The sequence below is a fragment of the Hemitrygon akajei genome, chromosome 15 (assembly GCF_048418815.1).
Source record: "Hemitrygon akajei chromosome 15, sHemAka1.3, whole genome shotgun sequence".
NCBI lineage: Eukaryota > Metazoa > Chordata > Chondrichthyes > Myliobatiformes > Dasyatidae > Hemitrygon > Hemitrygon akajei.
Window position 1 is genome coordinate 7,208,939 of NC_133138.1, and position 12,096 is coordinate 7,221,034.

At 45.9% G+C, this 12,096-nt stretch overlaps 1 protein-coding gene across 1 annotated transcript in view; it reads right to left on the reverse strand.

Annotated features, from left to right (window-relative positions):
- Positions 1 to 7,659: 7,659 nt before the first annotated feature.
- gemin5 (gem (nuclear organelle) associated protein 5) overlaps positions 7,660 to 12,096 on the reverse strand; it is an 89,875-nt gene continuing 85,438 nt past the window's right edge. Inside the window, exons 27-28 of the mRNA XM_073067120.1 lie at positions 9,655 to 9,742; positions 7,660 to 9,229 (exon numbers count right to left, since the gene is read on the reverse strand). Of these exons, the coding sequence (XP_072923221.1) occupies positions 9,056 to 9,229; positions 9,655 to 9,742 (262 nt within the window). The 3' untranslated portion in view covers positions 7,660 to 9,055. The remainder of the gene's footprint in view (positions 9,230 to 9,654; positions 9,743 to 12,096) is intronic.

Consider the following 12,096-nt stretch of genomic DNA (forward strand, 5'->3'; position numbering starts at 1 on the left):
AAACTCCTAATGAAGTATAGTCACTGTCTTGTCTTCTTTATAACTGCATCAATGTTGGAGCCAGGTTAGGTCCTCAGAGATCTTGACACCCAGGAACTTGAAACTACTCACTCTCTCCACTTCTGATCCCTCTATGAGGATTGGTATGTGTTCCTTCGTCTTACCCTTCCTGAAGTCCACAATCAGCTCTTTCGTCTTACTGACGTTGAGTGCCAGGTTGTTGCTGCGGCACCACTCCACTAGTTGGCATATCTCACTCCTGTACGCCCTCTCGTCACCATCTGAGATTCTACCAACAATGGTTGTATCATCAGCAAATTTATGGATGATATTTGAGCTATGCCTAGCCACACAGTCATGTGTATATAGAGAGTAGAGCAGAGGACTAACCATACAGCTGAGGTGCGCCAGTGTTGATCGTCAGAGAGGAGGATATGTTATCACCAATCCACACAGATTGTGATCTTCTGGTTAGGAAGTCGAGGATCCAATTGCAGAGGGAGGTACAGAGGCCCAGGTTCTGCAACTTCTCAATCAGGATTGTGGGAATGATGGTATTAAATGCTGAGCTATAGTTGATGTTTATATAATGTTTACACTGCTAACACATGACTGTGCAGCCAGATTCAAGGAGAACCTGATCATTAAATTTGCTGATGATACCACAGTGGTGGGGCTCTTCAGCAAAAATGATGAATCAATCTACAGGGAGGAGGTTAAACACCTAGAGAGCTGATGCAGTGAAAACAACTTGATGCTTAATGTCAGCAAAACCAAGGAGATGATCGTCGATTTCAGACAGTCTCAGCCTGAGCACACACCCCTCAGCATCAGCGGCTCCACAGTGGAGAGAGTGGAAAACATCAAGTTCCTTGGGGAGCAGATCTCGGACAATCTCACCTGGTCCAGGAACACCACTGGGATTGTGAAACGAGCCCAGCAGAGATTGCACTTTCTGAGGAAGCTTAAACAAGCATCACTCCCCACTAACATCTTAACTACATTCTACAGAGGCGTGGTTGAGAGTGTGCTGACCTTTTGCATCACAACCTGGTACTCCAGCTGCAGTGCTGCCAACAAAAAAGCCTTGCAGAGGGTGGTTAGGGGAGCAGAGAAGGTTATTGGGGTCTCCCTACCTTCTGTCCAAGACCTCTTTCAGAGTCGATGCCTCCAGAAGACACGATACATCATTAAAGACCCCTCACACCCTCTCCATGAACTGTTTGTTCTTCTGCCATCAGGTAAAAGTTACAGGAGCATCAAAACTAAAACCACAAGGCTACTAAACAGCTTCCTCCCACAGGCAGTCAGACTGCTAAATAGCTGCTCTACCTGACTCTGCTTTGGACACTTTTAACTTGCACTGGACACTTATAACTTGTTTTCAACTGACATGTGGCTGTTGTGTTTTACTATTTATTGTTATGTTTATTATTTAGTGTTGTGTTTGTTATGTTATGATTGCACTGCTCCTGGGAAACGCTGTCTCATTCTGCCCTGCAGAGCTGATGTACGGTTAGAATGACAATAAAGTTTTTGAATCTTGAATGAACAGCATCCTGACATAGGTGTTTGTGTTGTCCAGGTGGTCTAAGGCTGTGGGGAGACCCATTGCAATTTGCCTATCTGCTGTTGACCTGTTGTGGCGATAGACAAACTGCAATGGGTCCAGGTCCTTGCTGAGGCAGGAGTTCAGTCTGGTCATGACCAACCTCTCAAAGCATTTCATCACTGTCGATGTGAGTGCTAACGAGCAATAGTCGTTAAGGCAGCTCACATTATTCTTTTTAGGCACTGGTATGATTGTTGCCTTTTTGAAGCAAGTGAGAACTTCGGCCCATAGCAGTGAGAGGTTGAAAGTGTCCTTGAATACTCCTGCCAGTTAGTTGACACAGGTTTAGACCATAAGACATAAGAGCATGGCTGATCCGTTTCCCATTCAACCCCATTCTTTTCCCTGTAACCTTTCAGACCCTGACTATTCAAGAATCTAACAACCTGGCCTTCAGAACCACCTGTGAATTGAATTGACTTTATCTCTTACATCCTTCACATACAAGAGTAAAAATCTTTATGTTATGTCTCCATCTAAATGTGCAATGTGCAATTATAGTAATTCATTATAATTTATAATAAATAGAACAGTCAATGTAATATAGAGTACACTCAAGTCAGAGTGAGTTCATCAGTCTGATGGCCTGGTGGAAGAAGCTGTCCCGGAGCCTGTTGGTCCTGGCTTTTATGCTGCGGTACCGTTTCCTGGATGGTAGCAGCTGGTACATTTTGTGGTTGGGGATGACTCGGGTCTCCAATTATCCTACGGGTCGTTTTTACACACCTATCTTTGTAAATATCCTGAATCATGGGAAGGACAACGAATTCCAGATTCACCACCCTCTGACTTATGAAATTCCTGCACATCTCTGTCCTAAATGGACATCCCTCTATTCTGAAACTGTGCCCTCTGGTCCGAGACTCTCCCACCAAAGGAAACTTCATCTCTACATCCACACTGTCTAGGCCTTTTCAATATTTGATCAAAATGACAATAAAAAGTGACTTGATTTGACTTCTCCAGCCCTCTGGAACCATACCAGAATCTATAGATTCTTGAAAGATAATTTCCAATGTCTCCATAATCCCTTCAGTCACAGCTTTCACTAACTCAGGATTATAGTCCAAGTCCAGGTGAATTATCTACCTTCTAACCTTTCAATTTCCCAAGCCCCATCTCCCTAGTAATTGCAATTGCACTCACTTCTGCACCTTGGCACTCTTGAACTCCTGGCACACACCTAGTGTCTTTCACAGCAAAGACTGATGCAAAATATTTATTCAGTTGGTCCACCATTTCCTTGTCCCCATTACTACCTCTCCAGCATCATTTTCCAGCGATCCAATATCCACTCTCACCCCTCTTTCACTCTTTATATGTCTGAAAAAAAAACTTCCGGTATTATTTTTGATATTGGCTAGCTTAGCTTATGATTTTTTAAAATTGCCTTCTATTGGTTTTTAAAGATTTGCCAATCCTCTAACTACCCAATATTTTTGTTCATTAAATGCCCTCTCTTTTGCTTTTATGTTGACTTTGACTTCTTTTGTCAGCCATGGTTGCATCATCCTGCCTTGGAATACCTGTTCTTCTTTGGAATGTATCTATCCTGGGCCTTCCGAATTGCTCCCAGAAACTCCAGCCATTGCTGCTCTGCCATCATCCCCGCTAATGTCCCCTTTCAATCAACTTTGGCCTGCGCCTCTCTCATGCCTCTGTAAATGCCTTTATTCCACTGTTGTACCGATACATCTGACTTTAGTTTCTCCCTCTCAATGGTGAATTCTATCATATTATGATCACTGTTTCCTAAGGATTCCTTTACCTTAATCTCCCTAAATGTATCTGGTTCATGATACAATACCCAGTCCAGAATTGCAAATTTCCTAGTGGGCTCAACTAAAAGCTGCTCTAAAAAGCCACCTGAGACATTCTACAAATTCTTGCTCTTGGGATCCAGCATCAACTTGATCTATCTATCTACATATTGAAAACCTCCAGACTTAACAAAACGTGCTTTTTCTATCTCCTGCTGTAATTTGTAGACCACATCCTGACTACTGTTCAGAGGGCTGTAATTACCTCCCATTAGGGTCTTCTTACCCTTACAGTTTCTGAACTCTACCCACAAGGATTCCACATCTTCCGATCTGATCTCACCACTTTCTAAAGATTTCATTTCACTTTTTACAGCAGAGCCACTCTTTCTCCTCTGCCGACTTGGCTGTTCTTTCAATAGATTGTGTATCCTTGGATATTGAGCTCCCAACTTCAGTAGTCTTTCAGCCTCGATTCAATGATGTCCAGTGTCTCACCTGCCAATCTCCAACTGCACTACAAGGTCATCTACCTTATTTTGTATTGTGTACATTCAGATACCACCTTTGGTCTTGTATTCGTCCTTTTCAGTTTTGTCCCCCTCTTACACTGCAACCCATCCCACTGACTGCAATTTTGCCCTATTAACTGTCTGTCCTCCCTCACAGTCTCATGATACAGTACCTCTGCTTGTAAACCAACACCTCTATCCTCAGCTTTATCTCTCTGGTTTCCACTCCACTGGCAAACTAGTTTGAACTCTCCCCAACAGTTCTAGCAATCCTGCCCACAAGGATATTGATCCCCCTTGGGTTCAGGTGTACAGGTCATACGTTACCCAGAAGAGATCCCAATGACCATAAATCTGAAACCCTGCCCTCTGCACCAGTTCCTCAGCCACACATTCACCTGCCAGATCATCTGATTCTTGCCCTCACTGGCACATGGCACAGGCAGCAATCCGGAGGTAGTTACCCTGGAAGTTCTGTTTTGCAACTTTCTACCTAATTCCCTAAAATCTCTCTTTAGGACCTCTTCTCCTTTCATCAATGGTACCAATATGTACCAAGACGTCTGGCTACTCACACTCCCCAATCCATGACGTTCCTGATGCTGGCACCTGGGAGGCAACATACCACCTGGGTCTCTCTATCACGTTCACCTACTTCTATAACATCAGCTATTACCGATGCATGCCTTCCCTTCCGAGGCACAGCACCAGAGACCCAGTTGCTGTGACTCCCCCTGCTAGGTCGTTTACCCGCCCCCCCCAACAATATCCAGAATGGCATACTCGTTACTGAGGGGAACGGTCACAAGTACTTTGTGCTGGCTGCCTATTTCTCTTCCCCCTCCTGACAATCACCTATCTGCCCCCTGCAACCTAGGGGGTGACCACCTTCCAGCAGCTCCTGGCTACCGCCTGCTCATTTTCTCATATGGGCCTGAGTTGTCGTTCCGGCTCCGTTACGCATTCTCTGACGAGCTGCAGCTGTGGTTATCCAGGAGGCTGGAGGACTCTCAGAATTCCCATTTCTCACACGTAGAACATAACACAGCCTCTGGAACCATTCTTACTGTTGTAACTAGACACTTACAGATGAAGAATGAGCAAGAAAGAGCTTATCAGGTACTCACACTGCCCACGTCTGTTGAGCCAAAGTCTAACGGCTCCACTCCAATGATGGCGGCTCCATTTGACACCGCCTTATTTTTATTTGACTTTGCTAATAACTCCCAAACTCTGATTGGCCGATGTTCAAGCTCCTGAAAAATGGCTACGAAGCGCTAATTTTTAAAGTTTTCTCCTCAACCCGAGTGAAGACCATTACCTTTCACTTCCAAAGTCCAATTGCTCGCTGTTTAAACTTTATTTTTCCCTTTCCATATTTGCAGTAATTTTTGTACTTTGGTTGTCTGTCCATCCTGCTGGGTGTGATCTTTCATCAATTCTATTGTATTTCTTGTATTTACTGTGATTGCCCTCAAGAAAATGAATCTCAAGGTTGTTTATGGTGATATATATGGCCTTTGATATTAAATTTACTTTGACCTGTTTGAAAATGTAGTGAAAAGCTTGTCTTGCACTCTGTTCATACAGATCAGATCATTACACTGTGCACTGAGGCAGGACAAGGGAGAACAGTAACAGAAAGCAGAATAAAGTGTCACAGTTACAGAGAAAGTGCAGTGCAGGTGTGAGGTCATTACAAAGTAGGTAGTGAGGTAGTGCTCATAATTTGATGGCAGAGGAAAAAAACTGTTTTTAAAACATGGATTGAGAGTCTTCAGGCTCCTGAATCACCTCCTCCCGATGAGAGGAGGTTATGTCCCGATGGTCAGGGTCCTTAGTGATGGATGCCTCATTCTTGAATCACGGCCTCTTGAAGATGTCAATGGTGAGGAGGGTTGTGCTCATGATGGAGCTGAGTGAGTCTACAACCCTTTTGAAGATGTCCTCGATGGTGGGGAGAGTTGTGCCCGTGATGGACCGGGCTGAGTCTACAACCCTTTTGAAGATGTCTGTGATGGTGGGAGGTGTCAGTATTGTTTTACAGAGTTGTACTAAAGTGCATTAATCCTGTAATGTCCTTGTCAGGCACTGGTCAGTGATGTAAAATCCTTTTAAAAGTAGTGGATTTGGCCCAGTACATCACGGGCAAAGCCCTCTCAACCATTAAACACAGCTACGTGAAACTCTTGTCATAGGAAAGCAGCATCCATCATCAGAAATCCCCACCATCCAGGTCATGCTCTCTTCTTGCTGCTGCCAGCAGATAGAAGGTACAAGAGTCTCAGGACTCACAGCACCAGGTTCAAGAACAGTTACTATCCCTCAACCATCAGGCTCTTAAATAAAAAGGGATACTACTCTCACTTGCCCCATCGAGATGTTCCCATTTATTTATTGTTCTCATTATTTATTGCTATTTGTTCATATTTGTATTTTCAGTTTCAATCTCCACGTGTCAGTGGGTGTGGTAAACCATGTATACCTGTCTGGACATGCCCCTCTGCTGACTGCTCCCACAGACCCCTGTATAAAGGCGATTGGGGCACTGCTCCTCCCTCTGTCTTCAACATGGTCGTGCCCGTTTTCGCTGTTAATAAAAGCCTATCATTTGGTACTCTACTTCCAGTCTCCTAGAGTTATTGATAGTGCATCAGTGGGGCACCTCACATCCACAATGGTTGGTCTCTAATCACCATCTTCTACGTGAAGACCTCTGCTTTTATACTAATTTCTTACCAATTCAGACAATGCATTCCAGTGTCATTGGCTGCAGATTATGTGCCTGACTTTTAACACTTTTTTATTGGCTCTGCTCCAGGCTAGCATCCATTTATTGCCTCTTCCCAGCAAGTGACAATCAGTACTTTATGGCTTTTTGTTCTCAATCAGCAACCAACTTGAATCATGTAGGGCAGATACAGACCCCAACAGTCACAAACCTGCATGTTATATCCAACCAAAGAACACCTCACAAATAACTGCTTATTTGGAAGTGATCCCTGGTCCAGCAGATTACATTCCATGGAACATCATTGTATTAAAACACTCATCAAACCAAGTGACTGACTTGCAAAATGGAGAACACAGAGTCTCTTCATAAAATGGCAGCCTCCATCTTCTTCTTCATGGTAAAAACAAAGACAATTGGTCTGTCTGCTTCCACTGCTATACACTGAAGTATAGACTAGTTCTTTTTGCCAACACTGCAGAGAGTTGTGGACACATCACAGAAACCAGCCTCTCCTCCCTGGACTCTGTCTACACTTCCCACTGTCTCAGTGAAGCAGAATCAAAGACCCCACCCATCCCAGACATTCTCTCTCCCCCCTCTCCCATCGGGCAGAAGATACAAAAGCCTGGAAGCACATCCCACCAGGCTCACTGTTATCAAATCATTAAATAGTTTGTTGGTATGGTAAGATGGATTCTTGACCTCACAATCTACCTCATTATGACCTCACAACTTATTGTCTGCCTGCACTGCACTTTCTCTGTAACTGTGACACTTTATTCTGCATTCTGTTATTGTTTTCCCTTGTTCTACCTCAATGCACGGTGTAATGATCTGACCTGTTTGAACAATATGCTAGACAAACTTGGACATGCAAACTTTTTACAGATGGTGCTGGGAACTGAACTCTGAACTCCGACACCCTGTGCTGAAATAGCATCTACAAGACATGGTTTTTGCTGTACCTCGGTACCTGTGACAATAAGAAACCGATTTACCAAGCAAGTGGCAGGAGTGAGAAGTGGCAAGAGCTCGGAGAACTGATGATGCAGGAATTTTTTTATTGATTTCTTTTGTTAGTACAAAAACAGGATATAGTCACAACCTAGAAAAATCAAACCCAGCAGTCCACACACGACTCAGAAATAGAACAGAAACCCCTCCATCCGGAATCAACACACAGCCTGAACCTTAAATCTACTGATATGCTCCTTCAATCTATCTCCCCTGTTTGATACATGTTGGAGGGAGGTCCAAGATGACATGGCCAGGGCTGGGGGGTGAGTTTAGTATCAAGGGAGATCCTTCGTCTTACACACACACACAAGAACACAGCTCTCTGCTGAAGGGCCTATAGGGAACTATACCTTAGGGGATGAATAACAGATCTCCTGATTTTCTGAACACTAATCAGCACTACAGAGATCCTCAGCTCTGATCTCCAAACAACCCCGTCAACCAACGAGAAGCTGATGGGTCCCAGTACACATTGGAAGTACGGGGATGGTGGGAGAGAGGAGTGGTGAAGAAGTGGGGGTGCAGTAGGCCTCTGTGGGATATGGAATCCGTACAGGGTTAGGGACCGGCCCTTCCTGTCGGTGCTGCTCTCCAGTGCTTGCCTGTTACTGCTCTCTTAGTTTTCCACTTGGTGGAAGGACAAGCTGGACTAGAACAACCTCCAATGTACAGGCCAGGACACACAGGGACTTGGGCAATATAATAATCATTCTGTGACTGTTTTCCTGCTATTGTAACCATAAGTACTACATCAGCAGTGTGCTGTTGGTAATGCGTTTTTTACCTTGGCCCCAGAGAAACGCCGTTTCACTTGGCTATACTTTTTGTGTGGTTGAATGATATTAAGCTTGAACTTGAAGAAATCCAAGACACAAGATGGATTGAGCTCCCTGGATTTAGGAGAGAGGTCAAAGTCCTTTGAGAAGAGATCTGGTACTGTGAATACGAGGTGTATCGGTTTCTGTACCACGTCAGGGAGGTTCCAGGCTCGGAGTGTGGGGAATTCTGCTCAGATCAGTCAGCCTCGAGGCCTGGCTGAGTTCGGCAGCTAGGCAAGAGGGACACACAGGCCCAAAGGTTCACTCAGCACATCTGCACTTCATGTCCTCTGGCAAGTCCGCTTGAACAGGGTGTGCGGGGAGAGTCTGTTCCACTCTGAATTCAAGGAGCGTCGTTAGTCCATAAATCCCACTGTGGAATTCCCAAATCCATGAGAGGTGGAGAAGGTGAGATTGTAACAGATCTCAAAACTCAGGGTCTGTTCTCAAAGTTCACGCAGTTCTCCCTGACCTCCCCAGACTGACGGTAAACTCGAGCTGCATTTGGAACTCCAAACACAATCACTCGATCCAATGGGAGATCGGACACTCCCAAGAGTTGCTCCAGATCCTGGGAATTTCGGTCCTGACACATCTCCGTCTCAGTCTGTATCCCGCCGGAATTTTCGGACAATCTGCTGCACCTTGGCCGTGCCGTAGGCCTGAGCCAGAGATAGGGCAGATTCCCGGTGAGCAGGGGGCAGCAGGGAGGGGGCAAGAGAGTCGATGGCAAGGAAGACAAGGCAGCAGTCAATGACATCCGGGAAGGAGTAACGCTGGAAGAGAGGGCAACACGGAGTCAGGACATTCATGGGAGAACAGCACACACACCCACAGAAACCTCCCCACTGGCGTCACTGTTGCAAGGGCTGGGACGGGAGGGTGGAATTCGGTACAAGTAGGCGGAGCAGGAAACCCGACTGTGCCCCTCTCCGGGGCTGGGGGCAGAATTAAAGGGTGACATGTCAGGGTGGTGTCAACGGGAATCTCGGGGGGTGGGGGGTGGGCAAAGGCAAGGAAGGTGACAAGGGAAGGGCTGTGGATCAGAGTAGGGGCCACGGAAAGGTTAGAGGGGTGGAGTGCGAGGGATGAGTAGGGTGAGGGAGGCGTGCAAGGGTCACGTGGAAGGAGTTGTACAGGAAGAACCCCCTCCTCCTTCAGGCCTGCCACCCACAGTAAAACATCGATGACCGTTTCTCACCTTGACGGCCTCGTTGATCTCCGCCTGCTCTCGGCTGATGTCCTGTAGCTCTCCCATCAGACTCGCCATGGAGACGGTTCCTTCCTCCCTGCAGAGAGGAGAGGGAGAGTTTCCTTTCAATACCACCCGTTCCATCCCTCACCCCTCCGTGCTGGCTCCAGTGGAAAACAGCAGACACTGTAACTTACACAAGATGTCCCAAGCTGTGGTCAGACTTCGGACTGTGCACTTGTGCCCAGCCATGAGGCTCTACAGGACACTGGTGAGACCACACTTGGAGTTTTGTCTGAAGTTCTGGTCTCCCAGATGTAGGAAAGATGTCAGTAAACTGAAAAGGTGCAGGAAAGATTCACGAGTATGTCGCGTATGTTGCTGATACTAACAAAAGATTCTGCAGATGGTAGAAATCCAGAGAAACACATATACAAAGTGCTGGGGCAGCTCAGCTGGTCAGGCAGATGTCTGGAAATGAACAGTCATTTCGGGCTGAGACCCTTCATCAGGGCTGATGGGTTTGACTTTAAGGCAACACCAGGAGTGTCCATGGGGTAGAATAAACAATTAACGGAACTGTGTGTACGACTGGTAATAGTGGAACTATCTGTACATAATAGACGTTGTGGGAATGTATTGTGGTGTTTTAGTGAGATAGCATCGATCTTTTCAAATGCTTTCCCAAAATTGTTTAGCCTTCTCCTCTTTTCCCATTCCCTCTTACCCCTTCTCTTCTCCTCACCTGCCCATCACCTCCCTCTGGAGCTCCCCCTCTTTCCCCTTCTCCCAAGGTCCACTCTCCTCTTCCATCAGATTCCTCCTTCAGCCCTGTACCTCTTTCTGCCTGTGCTTAACTGTGAGACTGTACTAGACTTTGGTGAGACCATGCTTGGAGTGTTGTGTGTAGTTCTGATCTCCCAGCTGTAGGAAGGAAGTTATTAAACTGAAGAGGTTGCAGGAAAGCTTCGCGAGGTTGTTACCAGGACTGGAGAGCTTGAGTCCTAAGGAGAGACTGAGAGCATCTTTGGAGGTATTACTTTGTGTAGGACTAGTAACTCTGTGGCATTGCCTGTAATCAGTGTGTAAAACTGTTGTAAATAACTAACAGGCATCGTGGGAATGTACTGTGATGTTTTAGTGAGATGGAGCCAAACTTTTCAAATGCTTTCTCGAAATTGTTCAGCTGTCTCCTCCCTTATTAACTGTCCCCATTCTGGCTTCCCTCTCACCCCTTCTCCTCTCCTCCTCTGCCCTAAACCTCCCTCTGATGCCCCCCTCCTTCCCTTTCTACCAAGTCCACTCTCCTCTCCCAAATTCCTCCTTCAGCGCTTCACACCTTCCACCTATCATGTCCCAGCTTCTCACTCCTCTCACCTTCCCCCTCACCTGGTTTCACCTATCACCTGCCAGCTTGTAATTCTCCCCCACCCCCTCCTTTCCAGCCCTGATGAAGGGTCTCAGCCCAAAATATCGACTGTTTCTTTCCCTCCATAGCTGCCGCCTGACCAGCTGAGTTCCTCCAGCATTTTGTGTGTGTTGCTCTGGATTTCCAGCATCTGGAGCGATGGAGGCTGAGCAATGACCTTACAGAGGTTATAAAATCACCAGGGGTGCGTAGAATATAGATGGCCAGTCAGCGGACAACCACTGCTCCTTTCCCTGGGCAAAAAATGACCAGTGCAACAGGCCATAATTTTAAGTTGATTTGAGGAAAGTCTAGGGGAGATGTCAGAGGTCACCGGTATTTTTTTTAAACCCACAGTGTGGTGGGTGAATGGAATGCCCTGCCAGGGATGGTGGCAGAGGGAGATGCATTAAGAACATTTAAGATACTCCTAAGATGACAAATCCGTTGGAATTCTTTGAAGAAATAATAAACAGGATAGACAAAGGAGAATTGGTTGATGTTGTGTACTTGGTTTTCAGAAGGCCTTTGACAAGGTGCCACACAAGGCTGCTTAACAAGCTACGAGCCCTTGGTATTACAGGAAAGACACTAGCATGGATAAAGCAGTGGCTGATTGCCAGAAGGCAAAGGGTAGGAATAGTGGGAGCCTCTTCTGGTTGGCTGCCGGTAACTAGTGGTGTTCCACAGGTGTTTGTGTTGGAACCGATTCATTTTACGTTATATGTCAATGACTTAATGATGGAATTGATGGCTTTGTTGCAAAGCTTGCAGGTGACATGAAGACAGGTGGAGGGGCAGGTAGTTTTGAGAAAGTAGGGAGGGTACAGAAAGAATTAGACAGATTTGGAGAATAGGCAAAGAAGTGGCAGATGGAATATTATGTTGGGAAGTGTACAGTCACATGTTTTGATAGAAGAAATGAAAGGGTTGATAATTTTCTAAATGGAGAGAAAATACAAAAACTGGGGTGCAAAGGATATTGGGAGTCCTTGTGTAGGATCCCTAAAGGTTAATTTGCAGATTGAGTCTGTGGTGAGGAA